This window comes from Miniopterus natalensis, chromosome 22 (assembly GCF_054644295.1).
Source record: "Miniopterus natalensis isolate mMinNat1 chromosome 22, mMinNat1.hap1, whole genome shotgun sequence".
NCBI lineage: Eukaryota > Metazoa > Chordata > Mammalia > Chiroptera > Miniopteridae > Miniopterus > Miniopterus natalensis.
This window is the reverse complement of record NC_142102.1, coordinates 1,060,777-1,075,105: the sequence shown is the minus strand read 5'-3', so window position 1 is coordinate 1,075,105 and position 14,329 is coordinate 1,060,777. Positions and strand designations below refer to the sequence as shown.

Genomic DNA, 14,329 nt, shown 5'->3' with positions numbered 1-14,329 from the left:
GACGCTCCAACCGGGCCACGCTGGCCACGGCGATACGATGGCTTTGGTTTAAAGGGTGGACGCTCGTGGACGTCATGATAATTTCTGGTTTTATAAAACTCACAAAGCTCTCATGCTTCCAACAGACCATTCCCACCAAGCCCCCCTGCAGGACAGCTTCCGATGCTGTCCCCTGTTCTGCGTTGGTTCCCGTGTCCGTGGCCAGGTCTCTCGGACGCTGTTACAGGAAGGAAGGGGAGTCCTGGTTGCAGGGCAGGCACCATCGGGGCCCAGAAACACAACAGCGGCCCGGGGACCCTTAGGGCGCCCCCTGCTGGCTCAGGCGGACACCTGGCTCCCGGCACGTCCTCCGCTAACGAGCAAAGTGCTCCCTGTGCCTTCAGGTGGAACCGAGGCAGCCAAGGAGGAGAGGCGAGTGGGCGAGCGACCGTCCAAAACACCCACAGTGAGGCGACTCATTTCTTCCCAGCTCCCAGGACGCTGGGCTCCACGGGGACAGATTCGGCACAAGTCGGTCAACGCCCTTCAAGAATTTTCAGCTCATAACAAGACCACGGGGGGGGGGGGGGACACCGGACACATCCCTTCGCCCGCTGGTGAGGCTAAGACCCCAGGCGTCTCCGCGGCGAGTTCCGCAAAGATGCGCTGCGCACGGGGACGCCGCAGCGAGCGGGGCCGTGTCAACAACGCAGAAGTCCCTTGTCCATCAACGGTGCTCGGCTTCCTTCCAGGGTCCCTCAAAAAGCAGCCACCCCTTGCCCAGCCGGCGTGGCTCAGTGGTTGAGCATCGATCCCGTGAGCCAAGAGGTCACGGGTTCGATTCCCAGTCGGGGCCCATGCCCGGGTTGCGGGCTCGATCCCCAGTAGGAGGCGTGCAGGAGGCAGCCAATTGATGCTGATCAATGTTTCTCTCTCTCTCTGAAAATCAGGAAAAACATATATATATACTTTTTAAATATATCTTCATTGATTTCAGAGAGTGGGAGAGGGAGAGAGAGAGATAGAAACATCAATGATGAGAGAGTCATTGATCGGCTGCAGCCCACAACCCACCTGGGCATGTGCCCTGACCGGAATCGAACCCCAATCGCTTGGATCCTAGGTCGACCCTCAACTGCTGAGCCACGCCCGGCTGGGAAAAACATATATATATATATATATATATATATATTTATATATGTTTTAATATATATTTTTATATATTAATATATATTTTTATATATTTAATATATGTCTTATATATTAATTAATATATATTTTTACATATTCAATATATATTTTTATATATTAATTTATATTTTTATATATTTAACATATGTTTTTATATATTAATTAATATGTATTTTTATATATTTAATATATTTTTATATATTAATTAATATATATTTTTATATATTTAAATATACATATATATATATTTTAACTATATCTATTGGTTTCAGAGAGAGGAAAGGAGAGGGAGAGAGAGACAGAAACATCAATGATGAGAGAGTCATTGATCGGCTGCAGCCCACAACCCCCCGGGCCTGTGCCGTGACCGAAATCGAACCCCGATCGCTTGGATCCTAGGTCGACCCTCAACGGCTGAGCCACGCCCGGCCGGGCAAAAAACATATTTTTAATAAAATCAGCAACCCCTGAAGGGCATGTGTGTGTGAACACAAGCGTGAGTGCGTGTGCGTGTGCGTGTGTGGGCACCCACGTGCGCGGCCTCGGCCAGAGCAGCTCCCCGGTCCAGCCCACCCCGGGCGCCCCCAGCCCGGCTCACCATTCGCGTCGTGAGAATACTCCATGCCCGACACGGTGCACCTCCGGAAGACCATTTTATTCTCGGTCAGAGTGCCCGTTTTATCGGAGAAGATGTACTGGATCTGGCCCAGGTCCTCCGTGATGTTCAGGGCACGGCACTGCAGCTGCGAGTCGGTCTCCGGGTCGTGCAGGTCCAGGTCCTGGTGGATGAAGTACACCTGGCACACTTTCACGATCTCGATGGAGACGTACAGCGAGATGGGGATCAGGACCTGCAAGACCGCACAGCGCCGAACGCGCGGCCGTGAGGCGCGGGGCGCGGGCCCGCGGGCGCCGGCTAAGCTACTCGCGCGGACGGCTACGCGGCCACGAGTAAGTAGGAGCTGTACTGTACCTTCAGGGGCTAACAGGGCTGGCTTAGATCGCTATTGGGAGGGGATTAGGACATTGGCAAAGGGTTTAACTAGGACAGCCCATTGGCACTGCAGAGCGGGCGGGCATCCGCTATGGTGGCCGGAGTATGGTAGCCACGGCTGGGGCAGAAGCAAGCATTTTCGAGGCACTAAGTGGTGCTCGAGAGAGGCTAGGAGAGGAAAGAGAGAGAGAGAAAAAAAACAAAAGACACGCTCAGTCAGAGTCCCCGTAAGCAGAGTCACCTCGGCCCCCAGGCGGCCCCGGGCCCCCGACCCGCGGACACACCCCACAGTCTCGGAGGACAGAAGGCTCCAGGAAAGCGCTCAGCTCCGCCTGCCGATCTAAGAGCAGCCTCCGCGAAATAACCGACGTTTAATTTTCTCCTTGTTTTAATTTCCTCTCTTTGTTTGTGGAGTAACAGCCCCGAACGGACGTGTGCGGGCTCAGAGCACTACTCGGATGCCCTGGGCCCCTAGTCGGGTAAGTACGTCCGCGCAGCGCACCCAGGACCAGCTCGAGGCCCGAACGGGACTCGCAGTTATAAAGTGAAATAAGTGAAACAGGCCAGGCAGAGAAAGACCAAGTTATAAAGTGAAATAAGTGAAACAGGCCAGGCAGAGAGAGACCAGCACTGTCACCTGCAGAACTGTGACCTCCCCTGTACGTGGAATCGAATAAAAAAACCGACGGAGAGAAACAAAGACCAGACTGGTGGCTGCCAGAGGCAGGGGGTCAGAAAGTACAAACCCCCCCGTTCTAAGATACACAAGTCCTGGGGGTGATGCAGGGCACGGTGACTCTAGTTACGAACACCGGGCTGTACGTTTGAAATTTGCTAAGAGTAAATCTTGAAAGGTCTCCACACACACAAAAATTACAGCCACGCGAAGCGACGGGCCTTAAACTTATTGCGGCGATCATTTCGCAATATAGGCAAATATCAGATCACGTCGCACGCCTGAAATTAATAGTCTCACGTGTCAGTTCCATCTCAGTGAGACTGGAAAGACATGTTACAGGGAGGAAAGAATAACATGAAAAATTCCTTGAGTAATTCGAAACCTCACAGAGTCATCAGGATAGTTTCAATCTCTTTTTTTCCATCCAAGTATTTATAAGAACAACTAGGAGGTACGTGTCCACACTGGGTACCAAGCCAACCCCTGTAACTTGGAGCGTTAAATAAGGCTGTTTCCCAGTGTATGGAGCACATGTGGTAGAAGACAAAGGCTGAGCCAAGGTCCTGTGGTCGGTGTGTGTTCCCAGGGAGGCTGGCAGTGACACCCCCTGTCCCTCCTCACTTGGGCACAGATTCTCCGTTAGGGACTGGGAGTCGCTGAGGAGGCACGTGAATTAGTAATAATAACAGTAGTAGTAGTAATATTAACAATAATAAATAATGTCACTAAATGCAATGTGATCTTCTGAATTGAGCCCTGGATAGAAAAAGTACATTATGGGGGGAAACTAGTGGAATCTGCATGAGGTCTGGAGCTCAGCCCAGGGCGAAGTAGCAGAGCTGGTCTCTTAGGTTTTTTTGTGTGTTTTTGTTGTTGTGTGTTTGTTTTTTAATATAGCTTTATTGATTTCAGAGAGAGGAAAGGAGAGGGAGAGAGAGAGAGACAGAAACATCAATGATGAGAGAGTCATTGATCGAGCCCACAACCGGGCCTGTGCCCTGACCGGGAATCGAACCCCGATCGCCTGGATCCCAGGTCGACGCTCCACCGCTGAGCCACGCCCGGCCGGGCTGGTCTCTCAGTTTTCACAACGAACTACGGTGACACGCTCACCTTAGGGAAAGGGGTGAGGGACGCATGGGAACTCTGTGTCCTAGTTTTTGCAACTTGTCTGTAAACCTTAAATTATTCCAGATGGGCAGCTACAGAACAGCCGTAGGGCTGTGGAGTATAGCACGGGGAATATAGCCAATAATAGCGTAGTCACTACACACAGTGCCAGGCGGGTGCTGGAAACACCTGGGGGGAGGGGGGCACTTTATAAAGTATATGGTCATCTAACCACGGTGCTGTACACCCGCAACTAATATAAAATAATTCCGACCGTAAACTGTAATTTTAAAAAATTATCGCGAAATAAAATTTAGGGTCTTTATTTTAGAAGTAACGGAATGGAAAAGCAAATTAATAAAAATGGTCAAAACCAACCCCTGCCAGCTGGCGTGGCTCAGCGGTTGACCGTCGACCCGGGAACTAGTTCGATTCCTGCTCAGGGCACAGGCCCGGGTTGCAGGCCCGATCCCCAGCTGGAGGCCTGCAGGAGGCAGCCGATCAAAGATGTTTCTCTCTCATAGAGGAATAGAGACCCTCTATCCCAATCCCTTCCTCTCCCTAAAAATCAATCAAAACATATTTAAAACAAAACAGAACAAAAAAGCCGGCCCCTGAAAGTCTACGCATCCTAAGAGCGAAGGAGCATTTGAACCCGAAAAACCACCCAAGAACACGCCCTCCGGATAAAGGAGGTCTCCGCACAAAGTGCAACCGTTCGGAAGGTACATTTGCGGCCTTTCCTCCGAGCGCAGAATCGACAGGCAGAACGCAAGGGGCGCTAGTTAAGTTCCGGCCGGAAGAGTCCAGCCAGGATCGCGCGGTCCTCGGTGCTGTTACCTGCAGGACTATTATCATTGTCAAAAACGAGTAAACCGCGGCTGTGACCGGGGACGGGGAGCTGCCGTCAGGCTCGGGGACTTCGAACAGGGCTCTCTTCTCCTGATACCTCTGCACCCACACTCCGTGCCCTGCAGCAACGGTCAGAGAGAGACATCACTCACCCGACGGAAACGTCAGAACGCTGCCAAGTGCACGTTCAAGCCTACTGCGCGCAGCAGGGACGTGTGGCCGCAGGAGCCTGCTGGTCACCTAAGAAAGCAAAGCATCGCCCGGCCGGGCGCGGCTCAGCGGTGGAGCGTCGACCTGGGATCCGGGCGATCGGGGTTCGATTCCCGGTCGGGGCACAGGCCCGGGTTGCGGGCTCGATCAATGACTCTCTCATCATGGATGTTTCTGTCTCTCTCTCTCTCCCTCTCCTTTCCTCTCTGAAATCAATAAAGATATATTTAAAAAAAAAAGAAAAAAAAGAAAAGAAAGCAAAGCATCGTTGGTGCCCGGGACGGGGCTGCAGGGAGGCTCAGGGGCGGGGATTCCTCCTCGTGCCTGGCGTTTCCCGTTGTTGACACCGGCAGCACCCCTGGTCATGATGCGGGAACTGGATGCGCACTAGCAGCCGTGGTGGGGAAGCCTCCAGAAAGGAATTTCCCAGCAGGCGCCTCACGCAATCCCAGTCCCATCCCCAGGCTCTGGAGACTGCCCAACGTTGTCCCTTCTTGGAGATTCAAAATTCACATGTGCTGGACTCCAAGACGCCAATGCAATGCAATGATTTCGCCAACCGCGCCCACAGCTATCTGATAACAAAAGCCCCGCATTCCTGTGTGTCACCGCTGAGCTCCAAGACTATGTAAACCCACCCGCCTGTCAAGGTGAAGGTCATTGACCCAGAGGTTCAATAGCCTTCCCTGGGAGGCCAGGAGGCCACAGGGCTGGAGAGCCCCAGGGCCCACATGCCAACTAACTGCCCACGCCTCTCAGGCTACATGCATTTTTTTCTTCCCTTTTCATGGAATCCCCATTTAGGAGCATTTACGCTTCTGCTTCTCCAGTTCTTATTCCTCCCAGGTCATCACCAGGTTCGGGACACTGTCCACTGGACTCATTACTGCTGCAGTGGTTAAGCTATTCTCCCATCCAGGGGGTTTCCAAGGGGAAAAGGGGACACCCGGGGCCACGTCCACTCGTCTAGGCATCTCCGTGGCCCCTGCTGATGCAAACATCCCACGGGGTCCCCGCCGGCGACGAGTGTGCCACTTAACTTCAGGGCCTAAGAGTGAGCTGTGGGCAGCCCACCAGGCTCGCCCGGAGGCCGTCCCGGCGAGGAGACTTACCAACCGCTGAAAACAGAGACATACAAATGAGGAGCAGGACACACCAGAGCACGTCACAGTTCATCTGCCTCTCCAGCTGGCTGCGCTTGTAGCGAGGCCCACTGTTGTTCAGCAGCGCCTTGGTTTCGTGTCCTGTGGGGGGGGGTGAGGGGTGCGGGCAGTCAGTGCCCAAGCCGGGAGGGGACACATGGTGCCGACTCGGGGATCAAAGTACGATGCTGCCGTCCAATGATACAGATAGGACAGGATGAGTCAAAAGAGCAGGGTATAAAAAGAACCTGAACTAGGCGACAACCATGGAGATACACGGAATCTAACAGGCTAACATGCTAAGAGGGGACACTTTTGGTCAAGATATGATTAGATGTTATGCTTCTTTCTCTTTTCTTCATTTTCCAAGTTTTCTACAATGGGTACGTGCTACTTTCATAGTGGAAAAAAAAAAGCACAGAAACAAGGAGCGATGCTCGAGAGCACCCAGGACCGGACGCAACACGTGTGCCTACCTGCGTAGATGACGATGCCGACGACGGCCTCCGTGTTCCTGATGGTGCAGCCTCGCAGCAGCAGGTTCTCCTTGTGCAGTCCAGCCTTCTTCCCGTTGTCATGTGTGCTGTGGAGGGACATGTGTCACGCGTCACTCGACGCCTACATGGGCCTCACATCCAAGGATCGCTGCCGTGGGGAGGGAGGCATGGACGCCGGGCCGGGAGGGGGAACGGGGACCCCAGGGGGCAGCTGGCCTCAGTGGACCTACAAGAGCTGGGATGGAGCTTGTGCTCACTGGTCACTGGGCTTCTAGAAGCCTCTCCAGAGCCTGACATCTACTCGGACAATGGGCTTAAGGAAATTTTAAGAAATATGTGTGGCCCGGCCAGGCGGGGCTCAGCAATTGAGCGTTGACCTAGGATCCAGGCGATCGGGGTTCGATTCCCGGTCAGGGCACATGCCCAGGCTGTGGGCTGCAGCCGATCAATGGCTCTCTCATCACTGACGTTTTTCTCTCTCTCTCCCTCCCTCTCCTTTCCTCTCTCTGAAATCAATAAAGATATATTTAAAAAAAGAAAAAAAAGAAATATGTGTGTTGGTCTCCGCCCCGGTTCCTGACACAGGGCTCATGAGAGGCTTGTAAACAGGGTGCTGGGAGGTCTTCTGTTCTCATATTTCGTCTTTGATCCAGCTCCCAGCACAGAGCTCCCGAAACCCTGTAATTTCCCGAGTGGTAAAAGCACTGGGACCACCTTTTTTTCTAACATTTGGCCTCTGACTCTGGTTCTTCCTGAGAGAGAATACAACATGCTTTGGGATTTCCTGGGTGATAAAAGTGTCTTTTGTCCTAATCATTAGGTGGCTCTGGGTGGGCTCCTGGATGAGGGCTCGTCACCAGAATGACCTCCACCAAACACATGGGGGAGCCGGAGAGTGGGGGGCTCGGAGGGCGTAAAGCTCCCCCTGCCCCTTCCCACACCCCTTGCCCTACACATCTCTCCACCCGGATGTTCATCTGAACCCTTTAGCATACTTATTTTTTGGGGGTAATCCTCACCTGAGGACATTTTTTCACTGATTTTTTTTTAGAGAAAGAAACAAAGATGTGAGAGAGACACATCCATTAGTTGCCTCCTGCATGCACCCCGACCGGGCTGGAGATCGAGCCTGCAACTGAGGTACATGGCCTTGATCTGGAATTGAACCCAGGACCCTTCGGGAACGGGCCGGCGCTCTACCCACTGAGCCACACTGGCCAGGGCTAGAATTTTCTCAATAATATTTCTCTCTTTTTTAAAAAAATATATCTTTATTGATTTCAGAGAAAGGAAGGGAGAGGGAGACAGGGAGATAGAAACATCAATGATGAGAGAGTCATTGATCGGCTGTAGCCCGCAACCCAGGCATGTGCCCTGACCGGGAATCGAACCCTGATCGCCTGGATCCTAGGTAGATGCTCTCAACCACTGAGCCAGGCCTGGCCGGGCTTAATAACATTTCTCTAGCTTACCTTTTGTAAGAATACAGTATGTAATGCATATAAGATATAAAATATGTGTTAACCAACTGTTCATGTTATTGGCATGGCTTCCAGTCAACAGTTGGCTTATTACCGGTTAAGTTTTGGGAGAGTCAAAAGGTACAGGAGAATTTTCGACTGCGTGACGCTCAGCGCCCTAACCCAGTGCTGCTCAAGGGTTGACTATACATATATACAGACTGTCAGACAGAGAGACAAATGCAGACAGAGGGACAAATGCAAACAGAGGGACAAATGCAGACAGAGGGACAATACTCACATGCACCCACGGAACCTGCTCAGGTCGTTGTTTGGCTTCTCACACTCGATTACGCTGGTGAACGTCAAAGGATTGAATTCGGAGACCTGGAATAGCAGCGTGGCTACGTTAGAGGGCCCCGGGCTCAGGCTGCTCCGTCCCAAAGGCCCTCACCTGCCTGCCTCGCACCCACGGCAGGGGGGGTCCCGCGTCAGAGTCGGCCTGGGGACCTCTGCAGGTGCCAGCACACGTGTCTCCATTTTTATTACCAATAATCACTAATCACTGTACAACGGCGCTGGGGAGTGAGTGGGCCAAAGCCTGTAGCTCTAATGCCAAGGAAGAGACTCTGAGATACAGCAAAGGAAGCCCCTCGCGGTGGAAAGGGGGGACCGCGAGAAAATTCCGTCTGGAAAAAAGAAACTCATCCGAAGATCTCTCTTCAACGTGCGTTAAAAATTCGTCATGGATATTAGATGAAAAACGTTTAAATCACCAACGTCCAAGCCAACAATTTCTGCATTATTCTGCTCAATTGAAAAAAAAAAAGCTCAACACAAAGTCTTTCATTTCGAATTTTGCCCTTGAGAGATATGACATGTGATGGGGTGGGGGTGGAGAGAGGGACGGGGGGGGGAGACAGGAGGGAAATACAGGGATAAACCTTCAGTATAAAGGACTGAGTACAAAGAGTGGATTTTTTAAAAAGACTTTCATTGATATTTTTCTTTTTTTTTTTTTAAGAGAGAGAAACTTTGATCGGCTGCTTCCTGCACGCACCCGACTGGGGATCAGCCCGCAATCCAGGCGTGTGCCCTGACCAGGAATCAAACTGGCGACCTTGCCCGGCCGGGCGAGGCTCAGCGGTTGAGCATCAACATAAGATCCAGGAGATCTGGGTTCGATTCCCGGTCAGGGCACAGGCCTGGGGTGCAGGCTCCTTGATCCCCAGCAGGGGGCGAGCAGGAGGCAGCCGATCAATGACTCTCATCATTGATGTTTCTCTCTCTCTCCCTCTCTCTGAAATTAATAAAGATATATTAAAAAAACAAAAAAACAAAAAAACAAAAAAAACCCCAGCAACCTTTCAGTGCTTGAGAAGATGCCCCACGGACTGAGCCACCCTGGCCAGGGAGTGAATGGATTTTTAAAATCAGCTCTTCTTGATCCTGCTTGTCAATTCTTTTCTCTATGCTAAAAAAATGGAACTGGCTTTGTTCACACGAGCACATCATCACAAAAGTAGTACAAGTGCCCGGCTGCCGTGGCTCAGCGGTTAAGCGTTGGCCCATGAACCTGGATGTCAGGGTTCGATTCCCGCTCAGGGCACAGGCCCGGGTTGTGGGCTGGATCCCCAGCAGGGGGCCTGCAGGAGGCCGCCGACCAATGACTCTCTCACCACTGATGTTTCTCTCTCTTTCTGAAATCAATAAAAAACATATATATTTTTAAAAAGTGCAAGTGATTAAAAGGCGCAGGAGTGGCACCGATTGCTGACGCCACCCCAGGCCACGCCTAGCCCCTGGCACAGACGCGGCCTAAAGGGAGTGGCCGCTTGCGCAGGGCAGACGCCTGCAGATACGGCGTCCGGATGGCCGGGAAGGCAGTGGGTTCCAGGACACGCCAGACTGCTCTGGGCAGACAAGGAGGGGAGCTGGGCGCATCTGTGTCTGTTTATTATTCTAAGAAAAATGTGGCGTATGCGGCTCCGAAATAGAAGGACATTCTGTCCCTGGGGCTTGGGAGCCGACTGGCAATGTTCTACCCATGACCACGTGCCTTGGGGACAGGGGGGGCAAGCCCGGGGCGCCCGGCTACGTCTGCTTCCGCCGGAACCGGGAGGCTTTTGAGGATTCTTAGAACTGGAGGCGTCTTTAGAGACTGTGTGGGTTGAGCTGTGTTCCCCCTACCTGCACCCCCAGAGTTCGTATGTTGAGACCCTAACCCCAATACCTCAGACTGTGACCATATTTAAATATATAGTCTTTTTAAATTTTTTTACATATTGATTTTAGATAAAGAAGGGAAAGAGAGAGAGAGAAATATCGATTTGCTGCTCCACTTGTTGATGTATCACTGGTTAACTCTTGTATGTGCCCTGACTGGGGATCGAACCTGCAACCTTGTGTATCGGGGCCATCTGAGCGCCCCGGCCAGGGCTGCACGAATAGTCTTGAAAGAGATGATTAAGTGACAATGAGGTCATTCGGGTGAGCCCGGGTACAGTCTCGCTGGTGTCCTTCTAAGGAAAGGAAATCTGGACACAGCCACAGAGCGGCGATCGCGAGGAGAGAAAGGAAGGAGACAGCCGTCCGCGCGCCAAGGGGCGAAGTCACCCTGCCGACACCGGGGCCTTGGCCGTGCAGCCTCCGGCACCCTGAGAAAATAAACCTCCGTTGTTTACGCCACCCGGTCTGGGGTGTTTGTTAGGGCAGCCCAAGCAGACTAATACGGAGACCGCCTTTTTTTCAGAAAAAGAGAGAGAGAGGGAGGGAGGGAAAGAGAGAAACGTTGATTTGTTGCTCCACTTACTAATGCATCACTGTGCCCTGCCCGGGGATCGAACCCGAAACCTTTGCATAGCGGGACCACGCTCTAACCACGGAGAGGCCCGGCCAGGGCTACAGAGTCCGCCTTTGAGTTTTTAAATTTATTTTTATTTTTTTTATTTTTATTTTTAAAAAATATATCTTTATTGATCTCAGAGAGGGGTAAGGAGAGGGAGAGAGAGACAGAAACATCAATGATGAGAGAGTCATTGGCTGAGCCCACAACCCGGGCATGTGCCCTGACCGGGAATCGAACCCCGATCGCCTGGATCCTAGGTGGACGCTCAGCCGCTGAGCCACGCCCAGCCAGGCGAGTTTTTTAATTTAATAAGGACTTCCCAGCTGGAGCACGCCTTTGGATGAGAAAACTCTTACAGACTGTTTCTAACTTACTGGCGATCTAATAATACCCCCGCTTATGAAATATATTTATTGAGCCTCCCACTCATCTACCCGCCAGCTTCATTCCAAACTGGCTTCAAGGTCATGCCCTAGTGACCCAAGAGCCAAACTCCTGTCCACCCTGCGCCCTGAAGCCTGGGCAGAGTCAGGGGGTTCCAGTGCACCCTTCTATCCTGAGCATGACAACTGCATTTATTATTATTATTATTTTTTTAAGAGCGAGTGGAAGAGAGACACACATCAATTGGTCGCCTCCTGTACGCACCCCGACCGAGGCCAAGGATCTAACCTGCAACTCAGGTACGTGCCCTTGACCAGAAATTGAACCTGTGACCCTCCGGTGAGGGGGGCCAATGCTCTAACCACTGGGCCACACCAGCCAGGGCTAACTCATTTTATTTTATATTTTATTTTATTTTAATTTAATTTTATTATTTTATTTTATTATTTTAATTTTTTAAAATTTTATTTTTGTTTAAATCCATTTATTTTAAAGCAGAGACACAGTTGGGGACGTGAAAAAGTTCTGGAGATGATGCCGCACAACAGCAAAATCAACACCACAGAGCTGTAAGCCTAACACTGCTTAAAACGTTATGCATATTTCACCACAGTAGAAAAGCCAAGTTAAAAAAAGCAGATATAAGCAAACACTGAGAACTGGCTGTGAGGACAGCAATTAATCACCAAGCAGGACACAGCCCAGAATTCCAGGACCTCCCAGGACAAACACAAAGAGCCCCATGTGTAAGCAATTCCTTTTCTCGTTTTTATTACCCCGCGTTACATAATCAGAAAAGCACAACCTCGGGTACCGACACCAGGGACTCGCCGCAACAAAGGTGAGTGAGACTTTATACTTGGAAACGTTTCGTTTCTCCCGTCCCCAGATTGAACTGGTCATCCCCCTTACCTCCATCTCTTCTAGAAATAACGATTCTGCTATAAAAAAAAAAAAAGATTTTTAAGATGAGAAGCGTGTTTCCTTTGCCCTGGCTGATGTGGCTCAGCTGGCTGGGTGGCATCCATGCGCTGAGGGGTCAGGGCACATGCCCAGGCTGTGGGCTCGGTGCCCAGTAGGGGGCGTGCAGGAGCCAGCGGATCGATGCTACATTCCCACATCGATGTTTCTCTCTCCCCCTCTCCCTTCTCTCTCTAAAAATCAGTAAACTATATATATATGTAAATATATATACATGCATATATAAAACTATATTATATATAATATATATAATTTTTAAAAAAATAATTAAAAAAAAAATCTTTATTGATTTCAGAGAGAGGAAAGAAGAGGGGGAGAGAGAGAGAGAGAGAAACATCAATGATGAGAGTCATTGATCGAGCCCGCAACCCGGGCATGTGCCCTGACCGGGAATCGAACCCCGATCGCCTGGATCCTAGGTCGACGCTCAACCGCTGAGCCACGCCCGGCCGGGCTTAAAAATACGTTTTTTTGGATTCTGGGCATCCCATAGCTCTCTGGGTATTTCCAGATTTTTCTGATTCAATGCTGACCTAGGTGCCGCCGGCGGGAGTCATTTCTAACGCCTCGCTTTAGAAGAAATGAGACGCCGTGCCGGGAATGTGTTTTCAACATCCCGACTCCAGTGAGTTCTTAGTTACCTCCGGTTACCTCCGGGTAAGCAGGTGCCTAGGGGCCACTGCTACCCGAATCACAAGGACGTTATTTCTGTGAAAAATAGAAGGGAATTCAAGGGACCCAGACGGCGTAGCGCTGCACGAGCGAACGAATGAATGGACGGGCGCATTTGCTTACTTGTTGCAAAGGCTCCTTGGCCAAATCTATACTGTTGATCAGTTCACCTTGGCCACCACAGGGTCCCCTGGCTCACGGTACTGACCAGATAAGTAAAAACCCGAATGAGACCGGGGGGGTGGGTGTTTTGGTTCAGACGGCGGCAGGCGTCCACCGTAGGAGCCTTAAATCCAACTATCTTTTCTCTGGTTTCGCGAATTCAGCGCCACCTGGGAGTTTAGGCCCCATACAAATAGACACAGAAGAGAAAGGGTCACAGAACCCGTCTAAGTAACTATTTACGGTTACGGCAGGTGCAGGTGTGTTAGTTAGCGTGTCCTGGATGTGCAAGTAGGTGTGCACAGCAGGCCGGGACGGAGCTGGGGTTGCACGTAACACAGCACATGACGGTGTCCGTGAGGGGACAGCCACCCCGACGGTGTCACCATCTCCAGGGAAACGAGGCGGATGGAGACCCCGGTCCAGGTGTCAGGGCCTCAGCGGGCCTGGCAGGAGGCGCCTGGGAGCCCCAGGCCCTTGACGGCTCATAGGAAAAACCGATCAGAGGGTGTCTGGGTGGCCGTCTTTTCCTAATTGCAGATTTGCCTGCCAAACGAACACGTTTTCTCCTTAAACTTGACCTGGAAAATGAAAAAAGCCAGCCTGCCCTTTCCTCCCTTCCAGCCAAAACGCCCGGAGGCTGTCGCTTAGCCGGTGGCACAATTCAAAGGCTCAGAGCGCAGGGCTGGAGCCTGAATTCGCTCTGCCCTCGGCCCCGACTGCCAGCCGAGCCCTGTTTCCCCTGGGCGCAGATGTGGAAGGGAACCCAAGGGCCGGCTCAGGCCCCAAAGTAAGAGCTGATTTCTACAAAACCGACTTCAAATCCTAAACGCGAGCTGTTCTTTAAAACGGCCCTTTCCAGAGGGTCTGCGCCTCACGCAGGCCGGAGCCAAGCGGGAAACGCGCCGAAGCAGCGCTGCTGAGCTGACCCGCGCCCACCCGCCTGGTTCAAGGCCACGGCCACCTGGCCCCTCGTCCACGCTCGACGGCACGAGCCAGGCAGGGCCGCGAGTGCGAATCTGTCACTCCCTGGAAACCACGGAGAGAAACAGCGACCTCTTCTCAGCAGGCGCGTGGAAGGGAGCTGGAGCCCCGGTACCTTTACGGCGAAGTGGCCCCTGAGGACGGGTCCCCGGGGGACCGACGCAGGGGAAGCCAGGTGCTGGTG

At 51.8% G+C, this 14,329-nt stretch overlaps 1 protein-coding gene across 1 annotated transcript in view; it reads right to left on the bottom strand.

Moving 5' to 3' along the window:
* Positions 1 to 14,329, bottom strand: part of LOC107527873 (phospholipid-transporting ATPase VA) — a 63,918-nt gene that overhangs the window by 26,601 nt on the left and 22,988 nt on the right. Inside the window, exons 3-7 of the mRNA XM_087829254.1 lie at positions 8,416 to 8,501; positions 6,634 to 6,740; positions 6,128 to 6,259; positions 4,794 to 4,924; positions 1,769 to 2,021 (exon numbers count right to left, since the gene is read on the bottom strand). Coding sequence (XP_087685380.1) covers positions 1,769 to 2,021; positions 4,794 to 4,924; positions 6,128 to 6,259; positions 6,634 to 6,740; positions 8,416 to 8,501 — 709 coding nt within the window. The remainder of the gene's footprint in view (positions 1 to 1,768; positions 2,022 to 4,793; positions 4,925 to 6,127; positions 6,260 to 6,633; positions 6,741 to 8,415; positions 8,502 to 14,329) is intronic.